This window comes from Lepisma saccharinum, chromosome 4 (genome assembly GCF_977018435.1).
Source record: "Lepisma saccharinum chromosome 4, izLepSacc3.1, whole genome shotgun sequence".
Taxonomy (NCBI): domain Eukaryota; kingdom Metazoa; phylum Arthropoda; class Insecta; order Zygentoma; family Lepismatidae; genus Lepisma; species Lepisma saccharinum.
In genome coordinates this window covers 100,356,869-100,379,335 of record NC_139232.1, presented here as the reverse complement: position 1 = coordinate 100,379,335, position 22,467 = coordinate 100,356,869, and the positions used below count along the sequence as shown (strand labels likewise).

Below are 22,467 nucleotides of genomic sequence, written 5' to 3'. Positions count from 1 at the left end.
AAGATGGCACTCTCCTTTCTTTTACCTACTGAGGTATTGGGGTAAGGGGTTGAATGATTACTCCCCATAAGCAGTCAGTCATTGGAACAGGTATTTCTTTCTCTTATATACAGGATCCACCAACATGAAATAGCGATAAAGCATTGAGGTAACATTTATACATACCCAATACTCTACAGATTTGATATAAAATTGTGGATATTACTTGATTATTTGATCAATCAAATTCATTAACCCCTAATGTACAGTCACCGGCAATAAAAATTAACACCTCGATCCTGAAATACTCGCTTTCCTGCAAGGTGCTGTGTGTGCGTTGCCTAACTTTGCGATGGTGATAGAAATTGCCACTGAAATTTGCTATTAAAATGCACTTATCGCCGTAGAGTTAGGGAACACACACAACACCTTGCAGGGAAGTGAGTATATCAGGATGTAGGTGCCCATTTTTATTGCTGGTGACTGTACATAACCAAGCGACTGCAATGACTTTTTTTAAAAAACAACAACTGGATAGGCGTTTGGGTACTTGCTTTGTAAAACTACAGCATATGATTATATAAATAAAAAAAACAGCAGAATTATGCACTGAAGTATAGGCTAATAGATGATTTGGTAAAACTATTGGTAATGTTATTGATACACCAATATGTCTATATCAGCAGGTCATAAAAGTACCGATGGACGTGTCCTAACCCTAATGCCTCCATCAGACAAAAAAAACACCAGAAGGAGGCTCTAAAAAGAATAATGAGAGTACTATGGGTTGCAGACAAACTGATTCACACAAATCTTGGTAAATCAGCCATGCTCCATGTGAACTAGAACCAAAAATGTGATGCCATGGATCCAAATTTACTTCTCAAAAAAAAATTGCCATTAGTGAACAAAATCATTTAATAAAAGAAGTTTCAAGCATTACACGTGACCAATCACCTATTAGCTCTCTTTCTTTTTCTTGTGGTGCTTCTTCTTTCGGTGTTGATTTCCTGAGACTGCCACAGGACCTGCATTGTTTTGTAGGGATAATGACTGTAAAGCAAGCATTGGGCTTTTAGTCTCGGTCTCCATAGTACACTCTCCCTCGGCAGACAACAGCGCCTCTTGCTTGACATCAGACGACAGCACCTCTTCCCCATCATCAGATGACTCTGCCTCCTGTTTTGTAGAACGAGACAATCCATACCTAGCTCTAACTGGAATAAGAATAAAATTCATGAAAATATGACTAAATACAATTAACTAGTCTTTCAGTTTAGTTCTAGTCTAGTTATAGTAAGTTCTTGTTATGTAAATTTTTAACATTTTTTTAAAAATCAAGGATGGCCCAGCAGTGAAGCAACAAGTTCCCAAATTGATGGTAGAGGTCACCGAAATTAATAAGAGCCTCTGCAAGTAAGTTTCGGGGAAAAAGTCGATAACTTGCTCACGTCTAATTATAAATGTTTTATTGATAAATTGCCAACATACCTATTTAAACAACCAATACTGCACTGCTTTTCACGCAGAATCTGAATAACCATGTTTCATTTGGTTGATGTTTATATTATGGGCATTTCAGCACACAGGCTATTTTTGCCTATCTCACAAAGTGGAGATAAGCCCCTTGACTAAACCAAAATTGAGCACATGCCCCTAACAAGAAAATAAAATAGGTATTCATGATGGATGCGGTTTAAAATTTCACGTAAGTAAAATAGGTATGATAAAAACTTTTTAACTGAAGTTTTAAAATTCTTCATGCTTTCATTACTTAAAGAACAAACCACACTGTCAGAGAACTAAAACATCCTTGCCTATTAAAAGCTGAGGGCACTCGGTACACACAAGGACAAACTTAGGAAAACAAAACTCAAAGCGTCAGAGCCTCGACGCAGTCTGCTAGAAGCAGTTTGAAAGGTAAGTGAGGTTGACTTTTGGGTGTCTGACGAGATTACGAGACATGCTTCACTTTTCTCAATTGGAAGTTTATAAACATGCAAAAAAGTTATGTGTAAATCAGTAACAACATTTTTTTCAGAATAGTACACTTACCCTGTTTGCATTTCTCCAAGTTCCATACTTTGAAATTGTTGCAAACGTGATCACCTCCCATGCAGAGAAGCAGTGGGTAGTCAGGACATGGGTCCATGCACAGAATATTTCCTACGCCATGCTCCATTGACCTAATCAACTGTGGTTTTGAAGGTGACTCTGATAAATCCCATATTTTAGACTGACGATCCATGGAACTGGTTACCAGCAAACCTTTGTACTGTGAGCTAAGGGACAGACCTGAAAAAATGATGGCATTTCTATATAGAACAGCACTTGTATTTCAACGTACATGGATGGATATAATTGTTCATTAATATGTGTAACCAGTCACTGCAACAGATTTTACTGCATGTTTAGACAATTACATTACAAGACTGGAGGATTTTAATTATACCTTAATATATTCAAGAACAAAATGACAGTGAACTGCAGACTATTTCTCTGATCAGAATCTATAATTTTAGAGATACACTGACTTTTCCTGTATTGACCAATATTGACGAGTGCTAATAGGAGTTATTCACATCACATACAGTCACCAAACAATCTCCAAAAACATCCTCCATCACAAAAGAAAACTTCTTATCCTCTCCATTCTCCACACTGAAATCTGACACCAGGGACATCTTCCCAGACAAACTAATGGTCATTTTTCAAAAACCCTAGGTATGACCGCCAAAATACAAAAACTGTCCTTTCATCACCTCTTACACCTTGATTCAGACATCAGCAGTAAATGTCCTAAGGCAACAATCTGCTGCGCCTACAACCTTATTCACATCCAAAGCTGCAAGTTCAGTGGTGATTTTACCTGGGAGTCATTCCATGCCAAATCAACACAGATATGTGTAATTTCCAACCTGACCATCTCCGATTTTCATAAAATTTGGCGAGTTGAAACTATGCATGGAACTTAGCAACTATGAAAATTTTGTGTCTGGTGCGTCTTGTAATTGTTACATTATTCAAGGTCAAAGTTTGCATAAATTGCCCTTTTTGAGCCCGCTTAGCTATACTAAATGTGCTGTAACTCCACCCCTATTTCGCCTAGGAAGCTCAAATAAAGCTTATTGTACAGGGAATTGAACAAGCTTTCCAGTGATATATAACGAGCCTACCTTTGGATAAAAATATAATTTTGTCACGTGACCTCGACCTTTGACCTTGAATATCTCAAAACACGTCATCACCAAAAATCATGAAAAAAATATATTTGGTCCCTCATGCCATACTCTAAAACATATCAAAAAATCATTCTGGGACTGCAATGGGATCAGAAGGTACAAAATAATATGTGTAACTATGTGACTGATAAAAGCCTCATTACATGAACTATGTCAAGTCAAATGTCCCTTAACACCCCCAACAAAATGTAAAGGAGTTATCCTGGTCATGAAAGAAATAGGTTAAGCACAGGGAAATCCGTAACTGTGCGTGTCAAGTGCAGGTCCGGCATATTGAATTCAATGCAAAAATTTCAAAGGAAAGGGGGTGATGTGATATATCAAATCAGGCTAGAATTTCACGAGAAATGAAGCGGCGAAGGTTTTTCCAATTTTAAGAGTGTCTCATGTTCCCGACAAAAGGGGCAGCGGACTAACTTTGTAACGAACAGTGTCCAACTAAAGGACGTTGCATACACTTAGCGTAAAAATTACGGAAAAAAACTTCCTAGTTTCCTAAGCTCTCCAAAAAGATACAAATGTTGTCAACTGGCACACGAGTTGGGGTAAAATCTGAATAAAAAGCAGAGAAGACTCATTGTAGACCTCTTTGTAAAGTGTGAAGTGAAAAGAAGTTGTCTGTTGAGAGAAATAAAGGATGCCATGCCGACTTTTACATTTGGGATCAAATGAAAAGTTAGTCTACAGTGCACCAGTGGACTCCCAAGAAGAGTTGAGAGAGAGAATTGTGGCAGCCGCCCAAGACATACGAGACAGTGTGTCAATGCATGTGACTGTGTCTGAAGTATGCTGCAGGCTGCGTGCTTGTATACTTAACCGGGGAAGGCAATTTGAACAGGATTTGTAGTTTTTGTAACAGTTAATTCTGACAACCTGAAATCATGAGAATGGTAAATAACATTATTACTTCACTAATTTTCGTTTCTTTATTTCAAACAACCGACAACTTCTTATCACTTTACAAAGAGGTCTACAACGTGCCTTCTCCACTTTTTATTCAGTTTTTTGCCATTTCACTTACTCAGACTCGAAATATATCATCTACAAGCTCAAGTCACAAATGTTTTTACGGGATATACTAATCTACGAAAAATTGTTAACTGTATGAGAATTTCAAACTTGAATTTAACTAATCAATTTCAAGATATCTAATCTTTCAATAATCTTCCGTCTGGCAGATAGATTGTTCTGTGAAGTGCAAAATAAACAGACTGAAAGAATTCAGTTTTATTTTCCAGGGAGCTTTCTTTTTCTTCGTCGATAAAAATAAAAGCTAAACTGAGAAAAACTTTATTTGATTTAATAAAAGTTGCAATTTTTCACATCTACGGAGACAAATCCACGCAGAATCCATGGATAATTCCCGAAGACAATAATTCACGGAATTCAAGGAATTCCCAGTGAGTAGCCACCCTGTAGTACATTTATGTAGTAATCAGAGTATTAAGTTTATTCCTGTGTAAAGGAGTCAATTTTTTTCTTCTCAAATAATTACAGCAGAATTAATCATATTTCTGGAACTTGCATAACAGAATAAATCAGACTTCAGAAAGTGCTGTAAATAAATTCTGAATTTCATGTTTAAGATTTTATTTCACGACAAAAGATGGTAGGAAAAGGAACCTCACACTTTTTAAAAACATTAAAAATGAACATTAATAGCGTGTTATTTCACATTTCGTGTTTCCATCAAAAATGAAATATGCATGTCCCTATTATTCACCAATACCAGCTGACACTTTTCCTCAGAGTGTTTACAAAAATGCCACACAACCCTTTTGCAGTCTAAATATCCTGGAAATTATGCAAAATGCATCACTTTTAGTAATTTTCTCAACTGCATTGTTGGAAGAACTGGATTTTGTGATTACATTATTACCTCATGTGCAATTATTTTAAAGCAAAACTCTACGATGTAAATAGTTCAAATGGAAAATTTATATATTAAAAATTTATAAATATTCTAAATCTGTTGGATGTGGTATAGGCTCAACTCTACTCAAAATGAAAGAATATCCTAACAAAAATTAGCGAAACACTAAATGTCTAGATTAACAAAGAAACAAGTACCTGTTATTTCTTTGTCTCCAACTTTTAGTTTCCACAATGGCTCATCTGTTCGGCGGCGGTCAACATAATACACCATTCCATGCTGTGTGCCTACCTTCAAATAAATGACAATGAAAATTAAATAAAAAACAATAACTGGAGCACATAACTTTTACCAAAATATAAATACTAGGGCTGAGCCGATACCGATGTATCAGTATCGGTTCGAATTCATCTACTGATACCAGCCGATACTTTTCTGTCATATTGGTCTTTCACAGAGTCCACAAAAATGCAGTGCAACAGTTTTGCGGAGTCTAATAATTATCCTGGGAATTATGGAAAATTCAAACTTCATTTTCATTTTGGACCAATTTTGCATAACAAATTGTATTTTCTGATTACGTAACATCTATTGTAGTATTCTGATGTAATTCTTGAATATGCTAAAGCAAATTTCTTGGCAAATTGATGCACATAATTGGAGAAGAATATTTACACACCAATATTGATCAATATTGTGAAGAAATTTTAATTATTGCAAATTTCAAGTATCGGTATCGGTGGAAATCTGTATCGGTTCAACCCTAATAAATACTGTATCTGCTCTAGTACCCTGTGCACTTTTTTTTTTTTTTTTTTTGCTAAAGTCCTTATTATAGGACTTATTTTAAGTTCGACGTAACACTATCAATTTTTGTCTTTGTTTTATTGTAGCACTAATGTTCATATGTGGTGCTACGTGGCCATGCAGTCTAAGGGAGAATTCACACCGAAGAAACACGTGACACGAAACACGTGTCGCTTGGAAGCCAACACTCCGTAATCAATGCAACCTTTTGAACCGAAGAGACACGGCAAGATGCACATGTCGCGTGTCGCTTATGTGCTTCTCGCACTGTGCCGTTTTCTCAATACAGTACATAGTGTAGCTTCTGTTTGTTGTTCACGCATGAGCAGCGAACGCTTCATTACAACGAGCTCTATTTAGACTCCTGAAGAGAGCCCAACCGGCATTGAGTTTGACCCTCTAATTTGTTGATATAATAAAGTATTGATATGTACAATGTTTTAACAATGTTTTAGGATTTAAACACAACGTTCATTTCGCTTAATACGTTTTTTGATGGTTATCTATCGGCTATAATTTGCCTTCAACATCATGAAAAGAGGCAGTGTTTTGGCCATTTACCTGACTGCTTTTATTTGAAAAAGTCAGCTTATGGAGGCACTTTAGTCCAAAATATATTAGTCAACATGGTAAAGTACTCTAGTGCATTGTTTTTCAACCGCCGGGCTGCAACCCGATACCGTGCCCTCGTATCAACTATACTGATCACCGAAATGTTCTGCTGAAACTGGTTGACAACTATCATAATCCCAATATCATATTTGAGTTGTGAATTTTCGTTTTTTAAGTCCATTTTATGCACAAATAGACTAATCAGAACTGGATCTGCCTGGTGACTCCCCGGTAATCGAACCTGGGATCACTTAATTACAAGGAGACGACATTACCAATTTGTCTTCCATATTTTTATATTTGTCAACAATCCTACACACGTAATCAAACTATTATTACTCTTATGATTATGCTAGAATTTATTTATCAATATTTAATTTCATAGGTTTACATGTTAATTAATGCATAAAATCTTCAATACTGTAAAGAGATTTACGAGGAAAATTCTTTGGCTAAGGGCATTGACTTAAAAAAAAAATACCGTGACATGGTTTCACGAAGGTTGAGAACCATTTCTCTAGTGTTTAGGTATTCGCTTTATTCAGGCTGAAAAGTCTAGCGTATACAGTTTAGGTCAGTGCATATTATTTCTAAGTTTTCTCGTGCACAACATGCCTCTCCCAAGTTTCAATAACTTGCACAAATTTTACAATGAAGTTTACATGTAACAATGTCTCTTGTTACGTTATTTTTGGGTGACTAATAAACTGATTAATGCAATTATATCAGTACCATCATGCAAACTGACCACAAAAAACCTGTGTTGCTTGCCGCGTGTTTCTTCAGTGTGAATTCTCCCTTAGGTGCTGTGCTTTGGACTCTTGACTGCAGGATGGCATGGGTTCGAGTCCACATAGGTTTAGTCTCTGGGTTTTGGACCTGTGTATAGAACCAGTGGCAACCCACAATCGTGAGGAAATTGGGGAGCTAAGAGTGAGTACCGTAATCCGGTCACGGATATCTCCTATCTCCTGAGGGTTCAATATGCTGACCCCAAGTCACCCCATTACCAGTTGAAGATCTCCACATCTCTAGGTAGGATTGTGGGAGACTGGAAGTCTGGAGATAGGGCAAGGCCCTTCCAGGACTGTAGAGTCACGGGTTATGTTATGTTAATGCTCATATAAACTTGTTACAAATGGTACTCGATCCAGTTTTTTTTTTTTTTTAAATCTTGCTCCCTTTTTGTTTTTGAGAGTTTGCTTTTAAATATAGAATTATCTATTAGTGCCAGAGAATATCTATTTATTTTTGCTAGATCTTGAACATGTCTTGTTCCAAATATGCTTCCATGCAAATATGAATTCAACTTTTGGTATAATTGCACCCAATAATATTGTGTAATTTAATGTCCAATGAATAAACCTTGAACCTGCTGCAGGTTTCCTACCTTCGTTTGTAGATACTTTGCAGAAAAAAAAACGTGTTTCTGCTTGCAAAGATATGCCATATCCTGTATATACAGGGAGGTTATTTCAGTCGTTCACCGCCAGCGTGGCGGCCGGTCGGCGGACTCTTCATGCAACAGGTCCCGGCAAATTGCGTTCAGGAAGTCCGTAACAGAAACCGCTTGTTTTGTAATGTTTCCACTTTTCACAATTACAGTTACAATTACAATTGAAATAAGCACGTACCTTGTCGCAAGGATGCTGGAAAAGGTGTCCTCCCACATACAAATATTTCTGGCACCTTATTTCTGACATCTAATCTTAGATTAGACATCGCTACTTAACCTCAGTTGACAGAAAGGAAGACAGCATCCCGGCGCATAAAGCAAACCGAAAGCGTAAAATGATATTTAAAAGTAATAATAATGATGATCACTAACCTCCTGTGTTATAAGAGATGTTGAAAATGACCTACTTCAACAGCAATACAACACGTTTCTTAGGTTCAAGAGATCCTGTGTCTCGTAATTGCCTGACCACTTTTCTGCAAGAATTCGTTTTCACGTAATTATCGTACATAAAAACTCTCTGTTCAAGACTATATTTGTTTAACGACATAAGTAATGAATGAATAACAATTAACACACAATAAAGCACTGGCCATGAGTAGCACATTACAATAACACAGTATAAGCAACACGCGTACTGTTGAACGCAAACAGAATTGAACATGAACGAACACTGACGTCTGGTAGCCGACAGTGTTGCTAACCATTTTTCAGCAATGTCCCTACAGACGTAGTCAAAATGTCCCTACAACTGACCAAATGTCCCTACGCCAAGTAAAGTAACTAAAAAAACAACACCTCATTAGCATGCAAAACAGAAGATAAAATATACACATTTACTTACCAAATCTTTCTGCTCGGTGCTTCCACAATTAATGAAGGAGCGAATTTACAATACATGACCCCTCCCCGATTTTTGTAATATTTTGCATACTCACTAATTGAGGCCTCCTAATCACGAATTTCAAGTTAAGATTTGGGGGGTCACGTGTAGAAATTGCAAAATAAGTGACATTGAGTGGTCCGCGATCGGCACGATTGCTTATTATTTACCGGAAGATTTTGTGTTTCCAATACTTAAAAAACGAAATATACATTCCTGATATTACTACGACCCCAAATTTTAACTATGTTTGCCTATCCTAACCTAACCTAACCGTACCTGAATGGTTCGTAGGGCTATCCGTCAATGGTTTGTTGGGCTACCCGTGCATGTTTTTTTTCGAGCCCAAATTTTAACTATTATTTTCCTGTAGTTTACGGTTATTACAAGCATAAGAAAACAGTTTTTCTTTGTGACGTTTCAGGAGAACACACGCTCCTTTCATCAGACATTTATTTTCATTTTGATTAAAGATACAGTTATAACAATGGTTAGTAATTTTTTAAACAAAAAGAATCTGTTATATAATGGATGTTGTCAATGTTACATTGTTGTAATATAGCAACTTAACTGTGAAAAAAGCAGTCTGTTTTATTTTTATTTCAGATTTAAAAAAAAAAAAAAAAAAAATTATGAATCTAAAATATCATCAGGTAATTCAAATTCATCATTGTTTTCACCAAGTCTCTTGATGTTTTCTGTTACATTAAATTTTAAAGATGGTGGCTTACTCCATTTGTGAAAAAGAAAACTCCATACTGGATCTATGTTACCATTTTCATTATTTAATTTATTCCAGTGTTCTTCTGCAATGAACGAAGCTTCCCAGACATTCAACTCTGTGTTTCCCGTTAATCTTTTTAAAACCCTTCTCTTTTTAATCAAATGCCTCTCTTCGATGATATGACTTGACAAACCTGTTCTTGGGTTTAGATTTATAATGTCCAAATCGTGTTCGTGCCATCTTATTGCCATTTTCCTTGCTGTTTGTCCCACATAATCTTTTGAACATGAACAACTTATATTATATATTCCTGTGGTTTCCACATCTGGTAGAGAGTTTCTCATTTTGAATTCATTAAATGTACATTCCAAACTTCTTGGTGATTTAAAAACAATTTTGAAATTAAAACTTCTAAAAATTTTTGCAATTTTATGTGAGAATCCCTTGTGGAATGGAATGCACACAAATTTCTTTTCAACAGATTTTTCATCTTTGTCTGTATTTCTCTTTTCCTTTAGTTTTCTTGCAACTTGTTTCTTGATTTGGTTTATTCTGTTAGTGTGAAAACCATTTTCTTTTGCTATATTAAAGAGCCTTTCTTCTTCATTTTTGATATCCTCATTATTAGAACATAGTCTTTGTGCTCTCAGGAAAAAATTAAAAAATATGTTATCCATTGTTATACGCGAATGTTCTGATTTGGCATGGATGTATTTTTCCCCCGCTAATTTTTTCCTATGGACTGATGTTTGAATTGTTGAGTTAGTTGTCTTAATTTGCAGATCAAGGAAAGAAATTACATTGTTATTCATGGATTCACAAGTGAATTTTATGCGACGATGTGATTCATTTAACAATTTAAATACGTCCATGATGGTGTTCTCATTTTTAGCGATAATTAGCACATCATCCACATATCTGATGTAGAGTTTGATATCCGCACCTATGGCATTAACAATTGGAGATTCTATGTAATGAAGGAAAATGCTGGAGATGATTCCGGATACTGGGTTTCCCATTGATAGACCATTACTTTGCTGATATATTTTGCCATCAAATATAAAGTAATTGTAATTTGCACATACAGTAAACCATCGAACCATTTCCCATGATTCTACTGGGTTAACCTTCATCTCAATAAGCCATCTGTGTAATGCATCTGTGGCACCTTCTATTGGGACACTAGGATATAAATTTTCAACATCAAAACTTGAAATACGATACTCATTATTCCAAACAATATTTTTTAGTTTCTGTTTCACTTCAAATGCATTTTTAACACTGAATGGTGTTTGTTGTTTAATTATAGCAAGTCTTTCAACTAAATATTTGGATAGTTTGTATGCAGGATGTGTGAAAGTTGCAATGATGGGTCGTATTGGAGTTCCCGGTTTGTGAGTTTTTGGTAGTCCAAAGGCAATCGGCAGGGTTGAATTTTTGACAATGAGTTTTTTCTTCATTTCTCTTGGTATCGTGATACTGGTTTCAATTACTTTCTTTACCTCATTTATTATTTTAGTTATAGGGTTTCGAGAGGTTTCTGTGAAATTGTTTACTTTGAAACATTCTTCCATTTTTTCTTTATAGTCCTTAATTCGGATAAGGACAGGTTTATTTTCCTTGTCCGATTTTATTAAGAAAATGTCGTTTTCTTTCAACCAGATCTTGAAACCATGAACTTTTTTCCCCAACCTTATATGCTCTTTCTCCCGTTCCGTGTATTTTGGACCTCTGTTATTTCTTCTGTTGTATTCAAAACTTAACCGTTCATCAAGAGCATCATGTGTGAGACTTCGTAATTTTCTCTTTTCCTCCTCATCATCTAAGAAATTCAGTGCTTTCTCTATTGAAATCACAAAATCTTCCTTGTGTATATAAGCACTACCAACTGAAAATTTCATTCCGAATTGAAAAATTTCTATATACTCATCAGGTACCTCAATATCCGTAAGATTTATAAATAATCTGTTGTCAATGTTCTTAGTTTCTATTTTACCAGTGACATTAACTGCTTCCCTTCTTTCATTGTTGTTGTATAGAACTTGTTCTTCTTGAATTAGCTGGTAGAATTTCCTATTAAGTCTCCTTTCTGAAAGCTTGATGTAGTGTTCTACAACTTGTTGTGTAGCTCTGTTTACTTTATCTCATATGAGTGGATGCAAGGAATTTGATAATGTTATGTGGAGATCATATGTCTTACGAGAAAGGCTGTCCAATTCTGAGTACGAGTCCCTGATTAGTCGTCCTATCATTAACATTTGTAGCTTTCCTTTAAATTCACTGGTGTAGGTATTACGAGTTCGAACTTTCCACTTCAAAAAATTTTGGCACTATATTGTTTAACTTGCATCTTCTCAAAAATCTGATTCTCTGAAGTGTTGTTTGAATCTTGATTTTATATTGCTGGAATGTACGTACCTCTCTCCCCGTAATAGATGAATAATAGTTTTTCTTGTATGTACGCATTGCTTGCATTATAGAATTATTTTCCTGTAGTTTACGGTTATTACAAGCATAAGAAAACAGTTTTTCTTTGTGACGTTTCAGGAGAACACACGCTCCTTTCATCAGACATTTATTTTCATTTTGATTAAAGATACAGTTATAACAATGGTTAGTAATTTTTTAAACAAAAAGAATCTGTTATATAATGGATGTTGTCAATGTTACATTGTTGTAATATAGCAACTTAACTGTGAAAAAAGCAGTCTGTTTTATTTTTATTTCAGATTTAAAAAAAAAAAAAAAAAAATTATGAATCTAAAATATCATCAGGTAATTCAAATTCATCATTGTTTTCACAAAGTCTCTTGATGTTTTCTGTTACATTAAATTTTAAAGATGGTGGCTTACTCCATTTGTGAAAAAGAAAACTCCATACTGGTTTTTCTTGTATGTACGCATTGCTTGCATTATAGAATTATTTTCCTGTAGTTTACGGTTATTACAAGCATAAGAAAACAGTTTTTCTTTGTGACGTTTCAGGAGAACACACGCTCCTTTCATCAGACATTTATTTTCATTTTGATTAAAGATACAGTTATAACAATGGTTAGTAATTTTTTAAACAAAAATAATCTGTTATATAATGGATGTTGTCAATGTTACATTGTTGTAATATAATATAATATAGTAATATAGAAAACTAAAGGAAAAGAGAAATACAGACAAAGATGAAAAATCTGTTGAAAAGAAATTTGTGTGCATTCCATTCCACAAGGGATTCTCACATAAAATTGCAAAAATTTTTAGAAGTTTTAATTTCAAAATTGTTTTTAGATCACCAAGATGTTTGGAATGTACATTTAATGAATTCAAAATGAGAAAAACTCTACCAGATGTGGAAACCACAGGAATATATAATATAAGTTGTTCATGTTCAAAAGATTATGTGGGACAAACAGCAAGGAAAATGGCAATAAGATGGCATGAACACGATTTGGACATTATAAATCTAAACCCAAGAACAGGTTTGTCAAGTCATATCATCGAAGAGAAGCATTTGATTAAAAAGAGAAGGGTTTTAAAAAGATTAACGGGAAACACAGAGTTGAATGTCTGGGAAGCTTCGTTCATTGCAGAAGAACACTGGAATAAATTAAATAATGAAAATGGTAACATAGATCCAGTATGGAGTTTTCTTTTTCACAAATGGAGTAAGCCACCATCTTTAAAATTTAATGTAACAGAAAACATCAAGAGACTTTGTGAAATCAATGATGAATTTGAATTACCTGATGATATTTAGGATTCATAATTTTTTTAAAAAATCTGAAATAAAAATAAAACAGACTGCTTTTTTCACAGTTAAGTTGCTATATTACAACAATGTAACATTGACAACATCCATTATATAACAGATTCTTTTTGTTTAAAAAATTACTAACCATTGTTATAACTGTATCTTTAATCAAAATGAAAATAAATGTCTGATGAAAGGAGCGTGTGTTCTCCTGAAACGTCACAAAGAAAAACTGTTTTCTTATGCTTGTAATAACCGTAAACTACAGGAAAATAACTCCATACTGGATCTATGTTACCATTTTCATTATTTAATTTATTCCAGTGTTCTTCTGCAATGAACGAAGCTTCCCAGACATTCAACTCTGTGTTTCCCGTTAATCTTTTTAAAACCCTTCTCTTTTTAATCAAATGCCTCTCTTCGATGATATGACTTGACAAACCTGTTCTTGGGTTTAGATTTATAATGTCCAAATCGTGTTCGTGCCATCTTATTGCCATTTTCCTTGCTGTTTGTCCCACATAATCTTTTGAACATGAACAACTTATATTATATATTCCTGTGGTTTCCACATCTGGTAGAGAGTTTCTCATTTTGAATTCATTAAATGTACATTCCAAACTTCTTGGTGATTTAAAAACAATTTTGAAATTAAAACTTCTAAAAATTTATTATTCATCTATTACGGGGAGAGAGGTACGTACATTCCAGCAATATAAAATCAAGATTCAAACAACACTTCAGAGAATCAGATTTTTGAGAAGATGCAAGTTAAACAATATAGTGCCAAATTTTTTGAAGTGGAAAGTTCGAACTCGTAATACCTACACCAGTGAATTTAAAGGAAAGCTACAAATGTTAATGATAGGACGACTAATCAGGGACTCGTACTCAGAATTGGACAGCCTTTCTCGTAAGACATATGATCTCCACATAACGTTATCAAATTCCTTGCATCCACTCATATGGGATAAAGTAAACAGAGCTACACAACAAGTTGTAGAACACTACATCAAGCTTTCAGAAAGGAGACTTAATAGGAAATTCTACCAGCTAATTCAAGAAGAACAAGTTCTATACAACAACAATGAAAGAAGGGAAGCAGTTAATGTCACTGGTAAAATAGAAACTAAGAACATTGACAACAGATTATTTATAAATCTTACGGATATTGAGGTACCTGATGAGTATATAGAAATTTTTCAATTCGGAATGAAATTTTCAGTTGGTAGTGCTTATATACACAAGGAAGATTTTGTGATTTCAATAGAGAAAGCACTGAATTTCTTAGATGATGAGGAGGAAAAAGAGAAAATTACGAAGTCTCACACATGATGCTCTTGATGAACGGTTAAGTTTTGAATACAACAGAAGAAATAACAGAGGTCCAAAATACACGGAACGGGAGAAAGAGCATATAAGGTTGGGGAAAAAAGTTCATGGTTTCAAGATCTGGTTGAAAGAAAACGACATTTTCTTAATAAAATCGGACAAGGAAAATAAACCTGTCCTTATCCGAATTAAGGACTATAAAGAAAAAATGGAAGAATGTTTCAAAGTAAACAATTTCACAGAAACCTCTCGAAACCCTATAACTAAAATAATAAATGAGGTAAAGAAAGTAATTGAAACCAGTATCACGATACCAAGAGAAATGAAGAAAAAACTCATTGTCAAAAATTCAACCCTGCCGATTGCCTTTGGACTACCAAAAACTCACAAACCGGGAACTCCAATACGACCCATCATTGCAACTTTCACACATCCTGCATACAAACTATCCAAATATTTAGTTGAAAGACTTGCTATAATTAAACAACAAACACCATTCAGTGTTAAAAATGCATTTGAAGTGAAACAGAAACTAAAAAATATTGTTTGGAATAATGAGTATCGTATTTCAAGTTTTGATGTTGAAAATTTATATCCTAGTGTCCCAATAGAAGGTGCCACAGATGCATTACACAGATGGCTTATTGAGATGAAGGTTAACCCAGTAGAATCATGGGAAATGGTTCGATGGTTTACTGTATGTGCAAATTACAATTACTTTATATTTGATGGCAAAATATATCAGCAAAGTAATGGTCTATCAATGGGAAACCCAGTATCCGGAATCATCTCCAGCATTTTCCTTCATTACATAGAATCTCCAATTGTTAATGCCATAGGTGCGGATATCAAACTCTACATCAGATATGTGGATGATGTGCTAATTATCGCTAAAAATGAGAACACCATCATGGACGTATTTAAATTGTTAAATGAATCACATCGTCGCATAAAATTCACTTGTGAATCCATGAATAACAATGTAATTTCTTTCCTTGATCTGCAAATTAAGACAACTAACTCAACAATTCAAACATCAGTCCATAGGAAAAAATTAGCGGGGGAAAAATACATCCATGCCAAATCAGAACATTCGCGTATAACAATGGATAACATATTTTTTAATTTTTTCCTGAGAGCACAAAGACTATGTTCTAATAATGAGGATATCAAAAATGAAGAAGAAAGGCTCTTTAATATAGCAAAAGAAAATGGTTTTCACACTAACAGAATAAACCAAATCAAGAAACAAGTTGCAAGAAAACTAAAGGAAAAGAGAAATACAGACAAAGATGAAAAATCTGTTGAAAAGAAATTTGTGTGCATTCCATTCCACAAGGGATTCTCACATAAAATTGCAAAAATTTTTAGAAGTTTTAATTTCAAAATTGTTTTTAAATCACCAAGAAGTTTGGAATGTACATTTAATGAATTCAAAATGAGAAACTCTCTACCAGATGTGGAAACCACAGGAATATATAATATAAGTTGTTCATGTTCAAAAGATTATGTGGGACAAACAGCAAGGAAAATGGCAATAAGATGGCACGAACACGATTTGGACATTATAAATCTAAACCCAAGAACAGGTTTGTCAAGTCATATCATCGAAGAGAGGCATTTGATTAAAAAGAGAAGGGTTTTAAAAAGATTAACGGGAAACACAGAGTTGAATGTCTGGGAAGCTTCGTTCATTGCAGAAGAACACTGGAATAAATTAAATAATGAAAATGGTAACATAGATCCAGTATGGAGTTTTCTTTTTCACAAATGGAGTAAGCCACCATCTTTAAAATTTAATGTAACAGAAAACATCAAGAGACTTTGTGAAAACAATGATGAATTTGAATTACCTGATGATATTTTAGATTCATAATTTTTTTTTTTTTTTTTTTAAATCTGAAATAAAAATAAAACAGACTGCTTTTTTCACAGTTAAGTTGCTATATTACAACAATGTAACATTGACAACATCCATTATATAACAGATTCTTTTTGTTTAAAAAATTACTAACCATTGTTATAACTGTATCTTTAATCAAAATGAAAATAAATGTCTGATGAAAGGAGCGTGTGTTCTCCTGAAACGTCACAAAGAAAAACTGTTTTCTTATGCTTGTAATAACCGTAAACTACAGGAAAATAATTCTATAATGCAAGCAATGCGTACATACAAGAAAAACTAAAATTTTAACTATGTTTGCCTAACCTAACTTAACCTAAACTTACCAAGAATGGTCAGTGGGGCTATTCCTGAATGGTTTTGCGGTAATTGTGATTACGAACCGATAAAAAATATTATTTTCGTAGCACTTTAAAGGGAAACGTTCATCATCGAAGACGCTATTTTCGTATCCTGCAATTTTATGATTGATGTACTGTTGCCAAATTTACCTGTAATCAAATCAGTTCTTCTACATCGTGATTGTCGCTGTCACATGTAAGCACGTTCTTTGGGCAATATACTGAAATCCATAAGTTTATTAATTAGCCCACAGCCATCCTCCTGCACACTCCACCTAACAATCTGTACAACATTAACAACTTTTTTACTGTTCTCTTCCGCCATTCTTACACGATCCATGCTCTCCAAGTATGAAATCAACAGTGTGGCAACGATGTAGACAGCGTAACTAATTGTAATTTGTTCATATCAACAAATATGGCTACCATACTTGTATACGGAGAATCATTGCAAGTATTGAAAAGCTTATTTTACAACTTCTACACGTTAATGAACATTTTTCCCCCTCACCCCAACATGTTAATTTGAGATAAATCATCACGAATAATTATTTCGTGAGTATAAGACGTAGCATAGAAATTACAGAAGGGTCCGGTATTGTAAATTCTTGCCTTAATGAATAATAGGGTTGTGCGGGACAGAATTTTTTGGGTCGGGACGGTAATTTTTTTAAATCCCGACATTCGGGACTGAAAAATTTGCAATTTCCCGACCAAGTCGGAAAATTTTCGGGACGGGAAATGTTCGAAATTTCCGGAAGCACTGGAAATCTCGAACTTTACAAGTCATTTTCACTTTAAGTGATTGTTTTTGCATTTCTAGAATAAAAACTTACAACTTTCGATAAGTTCCAGAAACTTACAAGGCAGAAAACGTCTAGAATTAACGACTTTTTAAAGTAAAGAATCCAGCACACCCCTAATGAATAATGTTGAGTCGTTTACTGTTGATTATGTTATTTGAAGTCATACATGCTGCTGCTGTGAAGAGATAGATGTTGGTTGGTGATGCTGTATTTCCTGCATTCTTTAACAATTTTGGTCCCATTTTATTTCCCTTTTTTGTTTTTGTATCACTTAACATTGAAAATATTCTTTCCGTTTCCGCGTTAGAATGCGGCAATGTTAGCACTATTTTCGCGAGAGTGGAAATGTTTTCAAAAAGGAACTTGCCTTGAAAGTTTTTGGTAACCGATAACATGTTCCAAAATTCTGATGGAGATCTGTTAGTTAGTTCTTTTTTCTCCTCCTCGCTAAAGTATCCAGATAAACAAATTCATAAAATGTAATTTACCAAGATTGAAAAAAGTACCTACGTTTTCCCTCATTTGGCAAAATCTGTCCCTACGTTCCTACGCGGGCGAAATTTAGTGAAAAGTCCCTATGCGTAGGGACATGTCCCTACGGTTGGCATCACTGCCGACACGTGCAGTATGAAGCGCCCTCTCGCGGCTGAAAACTCACCCAACCTCCGATAAGCTGCCGGCGCTGTCGCGACAACTGAGGATAAGTAGCGATGACTAATCTAAGATTAGATGTCAGAAATAATGTGCCAGAAATATTTGTAATTGCGAGGACACCTTTTCCAGCATCCTTGCGACAAGGTACGTGCTTATTTCAATTGTAATTGTAACTGTAATTGTGAAAAGTGGAAACATTAGAAAACAAGCGGTTTCTGTTACGGACTTCCTGTAATGCAATTTGCCGGGACCTGTTGCATGAAGAGTCCGCTGAACGGCCGCCACGCTGGCGGTGAACGACTGAAATAACCTCCCTGTATATAGGATGTATAGGTTAGAATTTCTCACAGAGGAAAAAAGTGTTGAGAAATATGGTAAATTTGCAAATTCCAAAGCTAACACCTACCATGGCAGGATGAAGAAGTGGTGTTGTTGAATTGATTTTGAGCCCACTTAATGCACAGAAAGGCTAATCAGGACTGGACCTACAGTTTAAAGTTGGATCCGAACCACTACGAATCAGGGAGGTCCCAGAAAGATGAAGTGGTTGTTAGCATTCTTCTCTTCATCATTACTTCGTTTGACTGTTGAGTGAAATGTGGACCAGCCACACCTTGACACTTAACCCTTAACCGGGCAACCAGTATCTATCAGACACTGTTGCTTATATTTTTTGTCACATACTCCAACCGATATTTCCTGCGAACATGATATTTTTTGACTGTTTGTTTCTCTCTTTTTTTCTCACAATATTTGTCTTTATTTGATAAAGAATGTCAGGCGTAAAAAAATATTTTCCATTTCATTTACGTAAACGGGCAAGCAGTGTCTGTCAGACACAGTGTGCAATTGATATGTAAAGAAGTCTACTTGAATATGTATTAACAAATGTTAAAAAATAAAGTATTTAATAAGACATCACATAAAAATATTATTAACGCTAAAATAGAAAAAATATATGAGCAAATAAAACAATTTCCTCACACTTCCTTCCAGCCTAATATGTTTCATATACTATTCTGCAAAAATTACATGTAATTATGATGATGATGAATACAAGAATTATGGACATAACAATGATGATTAGGTTAAATATTACGTTATTCGATTGTTTCCACAGTGATGAAACATAAAAATCTCGCATTAGAAGGGCAAGATCCATTTAAAACAATGCAGTGTCCAACAGACATTGCTTGCCCGGATAAGAGTTAATTTGAAAGTGATGTGTTATACTCAACACAAATGGAAATCGAGCACAGAGAGGAAATTCAACATTGGCAAATAAATGCAAGTGGAATATATGAAATATCAGCACCTAATTTTCTCTTCCACTTTTGGGTTAAATAAAATGGAAGGTATAATAAATAAACACACTTACAAGATAGTAGTCAGGGTCATAAATATTCCATAGCACTTTCTCAACTTCCCATCGTAATTTACAGGAAAGAACATCAACTTCAGTTCTGCAATCAAGTACTCGAGCATAACTGTAACAATAATGAAAACAAAATTTCAATGTAAGCCTTAACAAAATGAGAGCCAATGTTAGAAACAAGACTAATATAAAAGATTTATTTAACGCATGCCTGATACCTTTGTGCCAACATGATTTATAATAAATATATTTGGGATGGATAATATGAACATTTTGTTGATACTGATATAGTGTTAATATAAAGTTTACCAATAACTGACATTCTACCAATCTCATATAAAATTGTAAATGTTCCTTGAACATGAGCGGTTCACTAGCCGGGATTGTGACAAATAGGAAACTTCTGCTCCTGTGGCAATAAAAAATAAAGTTTATGAATGAAATTTAGTTACAAGTCTCAGTCAAATAAGTCATTGCAGCAGCATGGAAAAAAAACATCACATGGAACATATGAACATTTGGAGCTAACCTTGTATAGAACTACTATACTATTCTATGTAATCAGCAATTAAATCTATATCATAGGATGGTACAAGTTTTGTACATCTTCCTGAAAAAATTCCATTCCAACATGAGAGAACCATTCTCGAATTGCAATTTGCACTTCTCCATTCGAGTGATATCATCACTTCACACGGCCAAGTTTCATAGAAATGTGGATGTAAGGAGAGTATTCCCATACTTTTCATTTTTTTTTTCTGGAGGGCCTTTGTGATATGTACCGATACACATGCGACATTTGCTGAACACACCATTTTCAGATGGCCTGGTTTTGTCATCATACAACTTTAAGCAATTGGCAATGAAGTTCAATGGGGTTACACTTTTTTTGCCAACAGAAAACAAGTCACTTGGGAAAATTCTAATTCAGATGCTATGTACAAAAAGCATTAGTGTGACTGAAATAAAAGTGTAACCAGTGTTGCCTCAAATTTAATCAAAATACCTCTATTAGACATAAAAAATGACACATCGGACCTGATTAGTTATTAAATTTGAACTAATACTTTCCAAGGTGAGGGTATCTCACATGGTCCACAAAATGCAACTTTGACATTTTCATGTAATCTTAATTATCCTTGAATTCAATTAATTTGCATCAATAAAAAATGGATTTCGTAATTAAATGAGAGCTATATTAATATTCTTATTGTGTATAACATGGATAGTGTAATGTGATATAGTATATTCTGAACAGTTCTTAATTGTTATAATGTTCAAGCTTCGAAGAGAATTAGTAAGTTATTGATATCAGTTCAGTTTAATCTTAATGTGTACATCAAATACATATTTTTCACTACAGTAACAATATTATTCCAAGTACCTACCGATCAGCTGATCCTGCAAGTAAAGTTTGTGTCTCAGATGGATGCCAATCCAAGCTATTGATTCTATCTTCAAACACTTCGTATGTATTTGCAACACTGCCTGATGTCATATCCCACAAACGAACAGTTTTGTCCGCAGAACCACTTGCTAGCACATGGCTGTAAGAAAAACTTGCATTAATGCCATACAACTATAAAAACACACATTTTAATAGTTACAATTTTCAAGGATCTGTATTGGTAGGTAAGAGCATTGGCCTCGTTTCCAAGTGGTACTTGCTCATGCCTAGGTAAAATGAATAAAGCCAAAGTTTGTTTTTAAGTCCACTTTATGCACAGTAAGGCTAATTGGGACTGGACCTACAGTTTACAGTGGGATCCGAACCACTTATGTACCTCCACCAGGTATCGAACCTGGGATCCCTTGCTTACAAGGCAACCCTACCACTACGCCATCGGGGAGGCCCGATAGCGTAATTGGGACTGGACCTATAGTTTAAAGTGGAATCCGAACCACTTATGTACCTCCACCAGAAATTGAACCAGGGAGCCCTTCATTACATTACATTACATATTCATTGTTACCTCTATGCCATTAGTGAGGTCAAAATAAAATATAAACGCTACAAAAATAGTAAAAAAAATAACCAATATATCCCTTATGACAATAAAATTAATACATTGTCATAACAACATTTGAAAATGGTTAGGCTAAGTTCAGAGTTCCACATATGTGCAATAATTATAATAATTTAGTCATATGATTGCTCAAAATTTATTCATATAATGCAATTAAATGTCCGAAATTACTATTTAAACTAATTTTATTAAATATGATGTTTAAAAAAGCCAATTTGCATATCATGACAAAATTATCACATTGTGCAATATTTTGAATTCATATTCATAACAGTTATTTTTGACTGACAAAATGAAAAACAAGTATCTTCTATCATATGTGTTCTTTCAGACAAGCAAGATAAGTTACACTCAAAATTTATAATTAAATTTATTGAAATTGTGTACATTTGCATTGGCATCAAGGTTTATATACAAAGGTCATCTCTTTATAATTGTTCAATGTAGAATATGATGTCATTCTTGGTATTTTGTATCAACATTCAAAAAATGGTAATTGTAAATATTAGATAAGTATATTGTGATATACATTGTAAAATAGCTGTAACAGAACAAATATGTACATTTACTACACTAACATTCAAGCTGTTAAGCACTTATTGACAAAAATATAAAACAAAAACAATTGAAGATAACACATACTAAAAAATCGGGCTTTAACTAGTTACTCTGATACTAGTTGTCTGTGACTTTAGAAAGATCTCATGATGG

The 22,467-nt window shown here is 34.4% G+C and overlaps 1 protein-coding gene across 1 annotated transcript in view; it reads right to left on the bottom strand.

Annotated features, from left to right (window-relative positions):
* Positions 1–879: 879 nt before the first annotated feature.
* LOC145986668 (periodic tryptophan protein 1 homolog) overlaps positions 880–22,467 on the bottom strand; it is a 40,728-nt gene continuing 19,140 nt past the window's right edge. The window contains exons 8-12 of the mRNA XM_083120953.1: positions 21,118–21,276; positions 19,733–19,841; positions 5,292–5,385; positions 2,035–2,274; positions 880–1,196 (exon numbers count right to left, since the gene is read on the bottom strand). Coding sequence (XP_082977079.1) covers positions 940–1,196; positions 2,035–2,274; positions 5,292–5,385; positions 19,733–19,841; positions 21,118–21,276 — 859 coding nt within the window. The 3' untranslated portion in view covers positions 880–939. The remainder of the gene's footprint in view (positions 1,197–2,034; positions 2,275–5,291; positions 5,386–19,732; positions 19,842–21,117; positions 21,277–22,467) is intronic.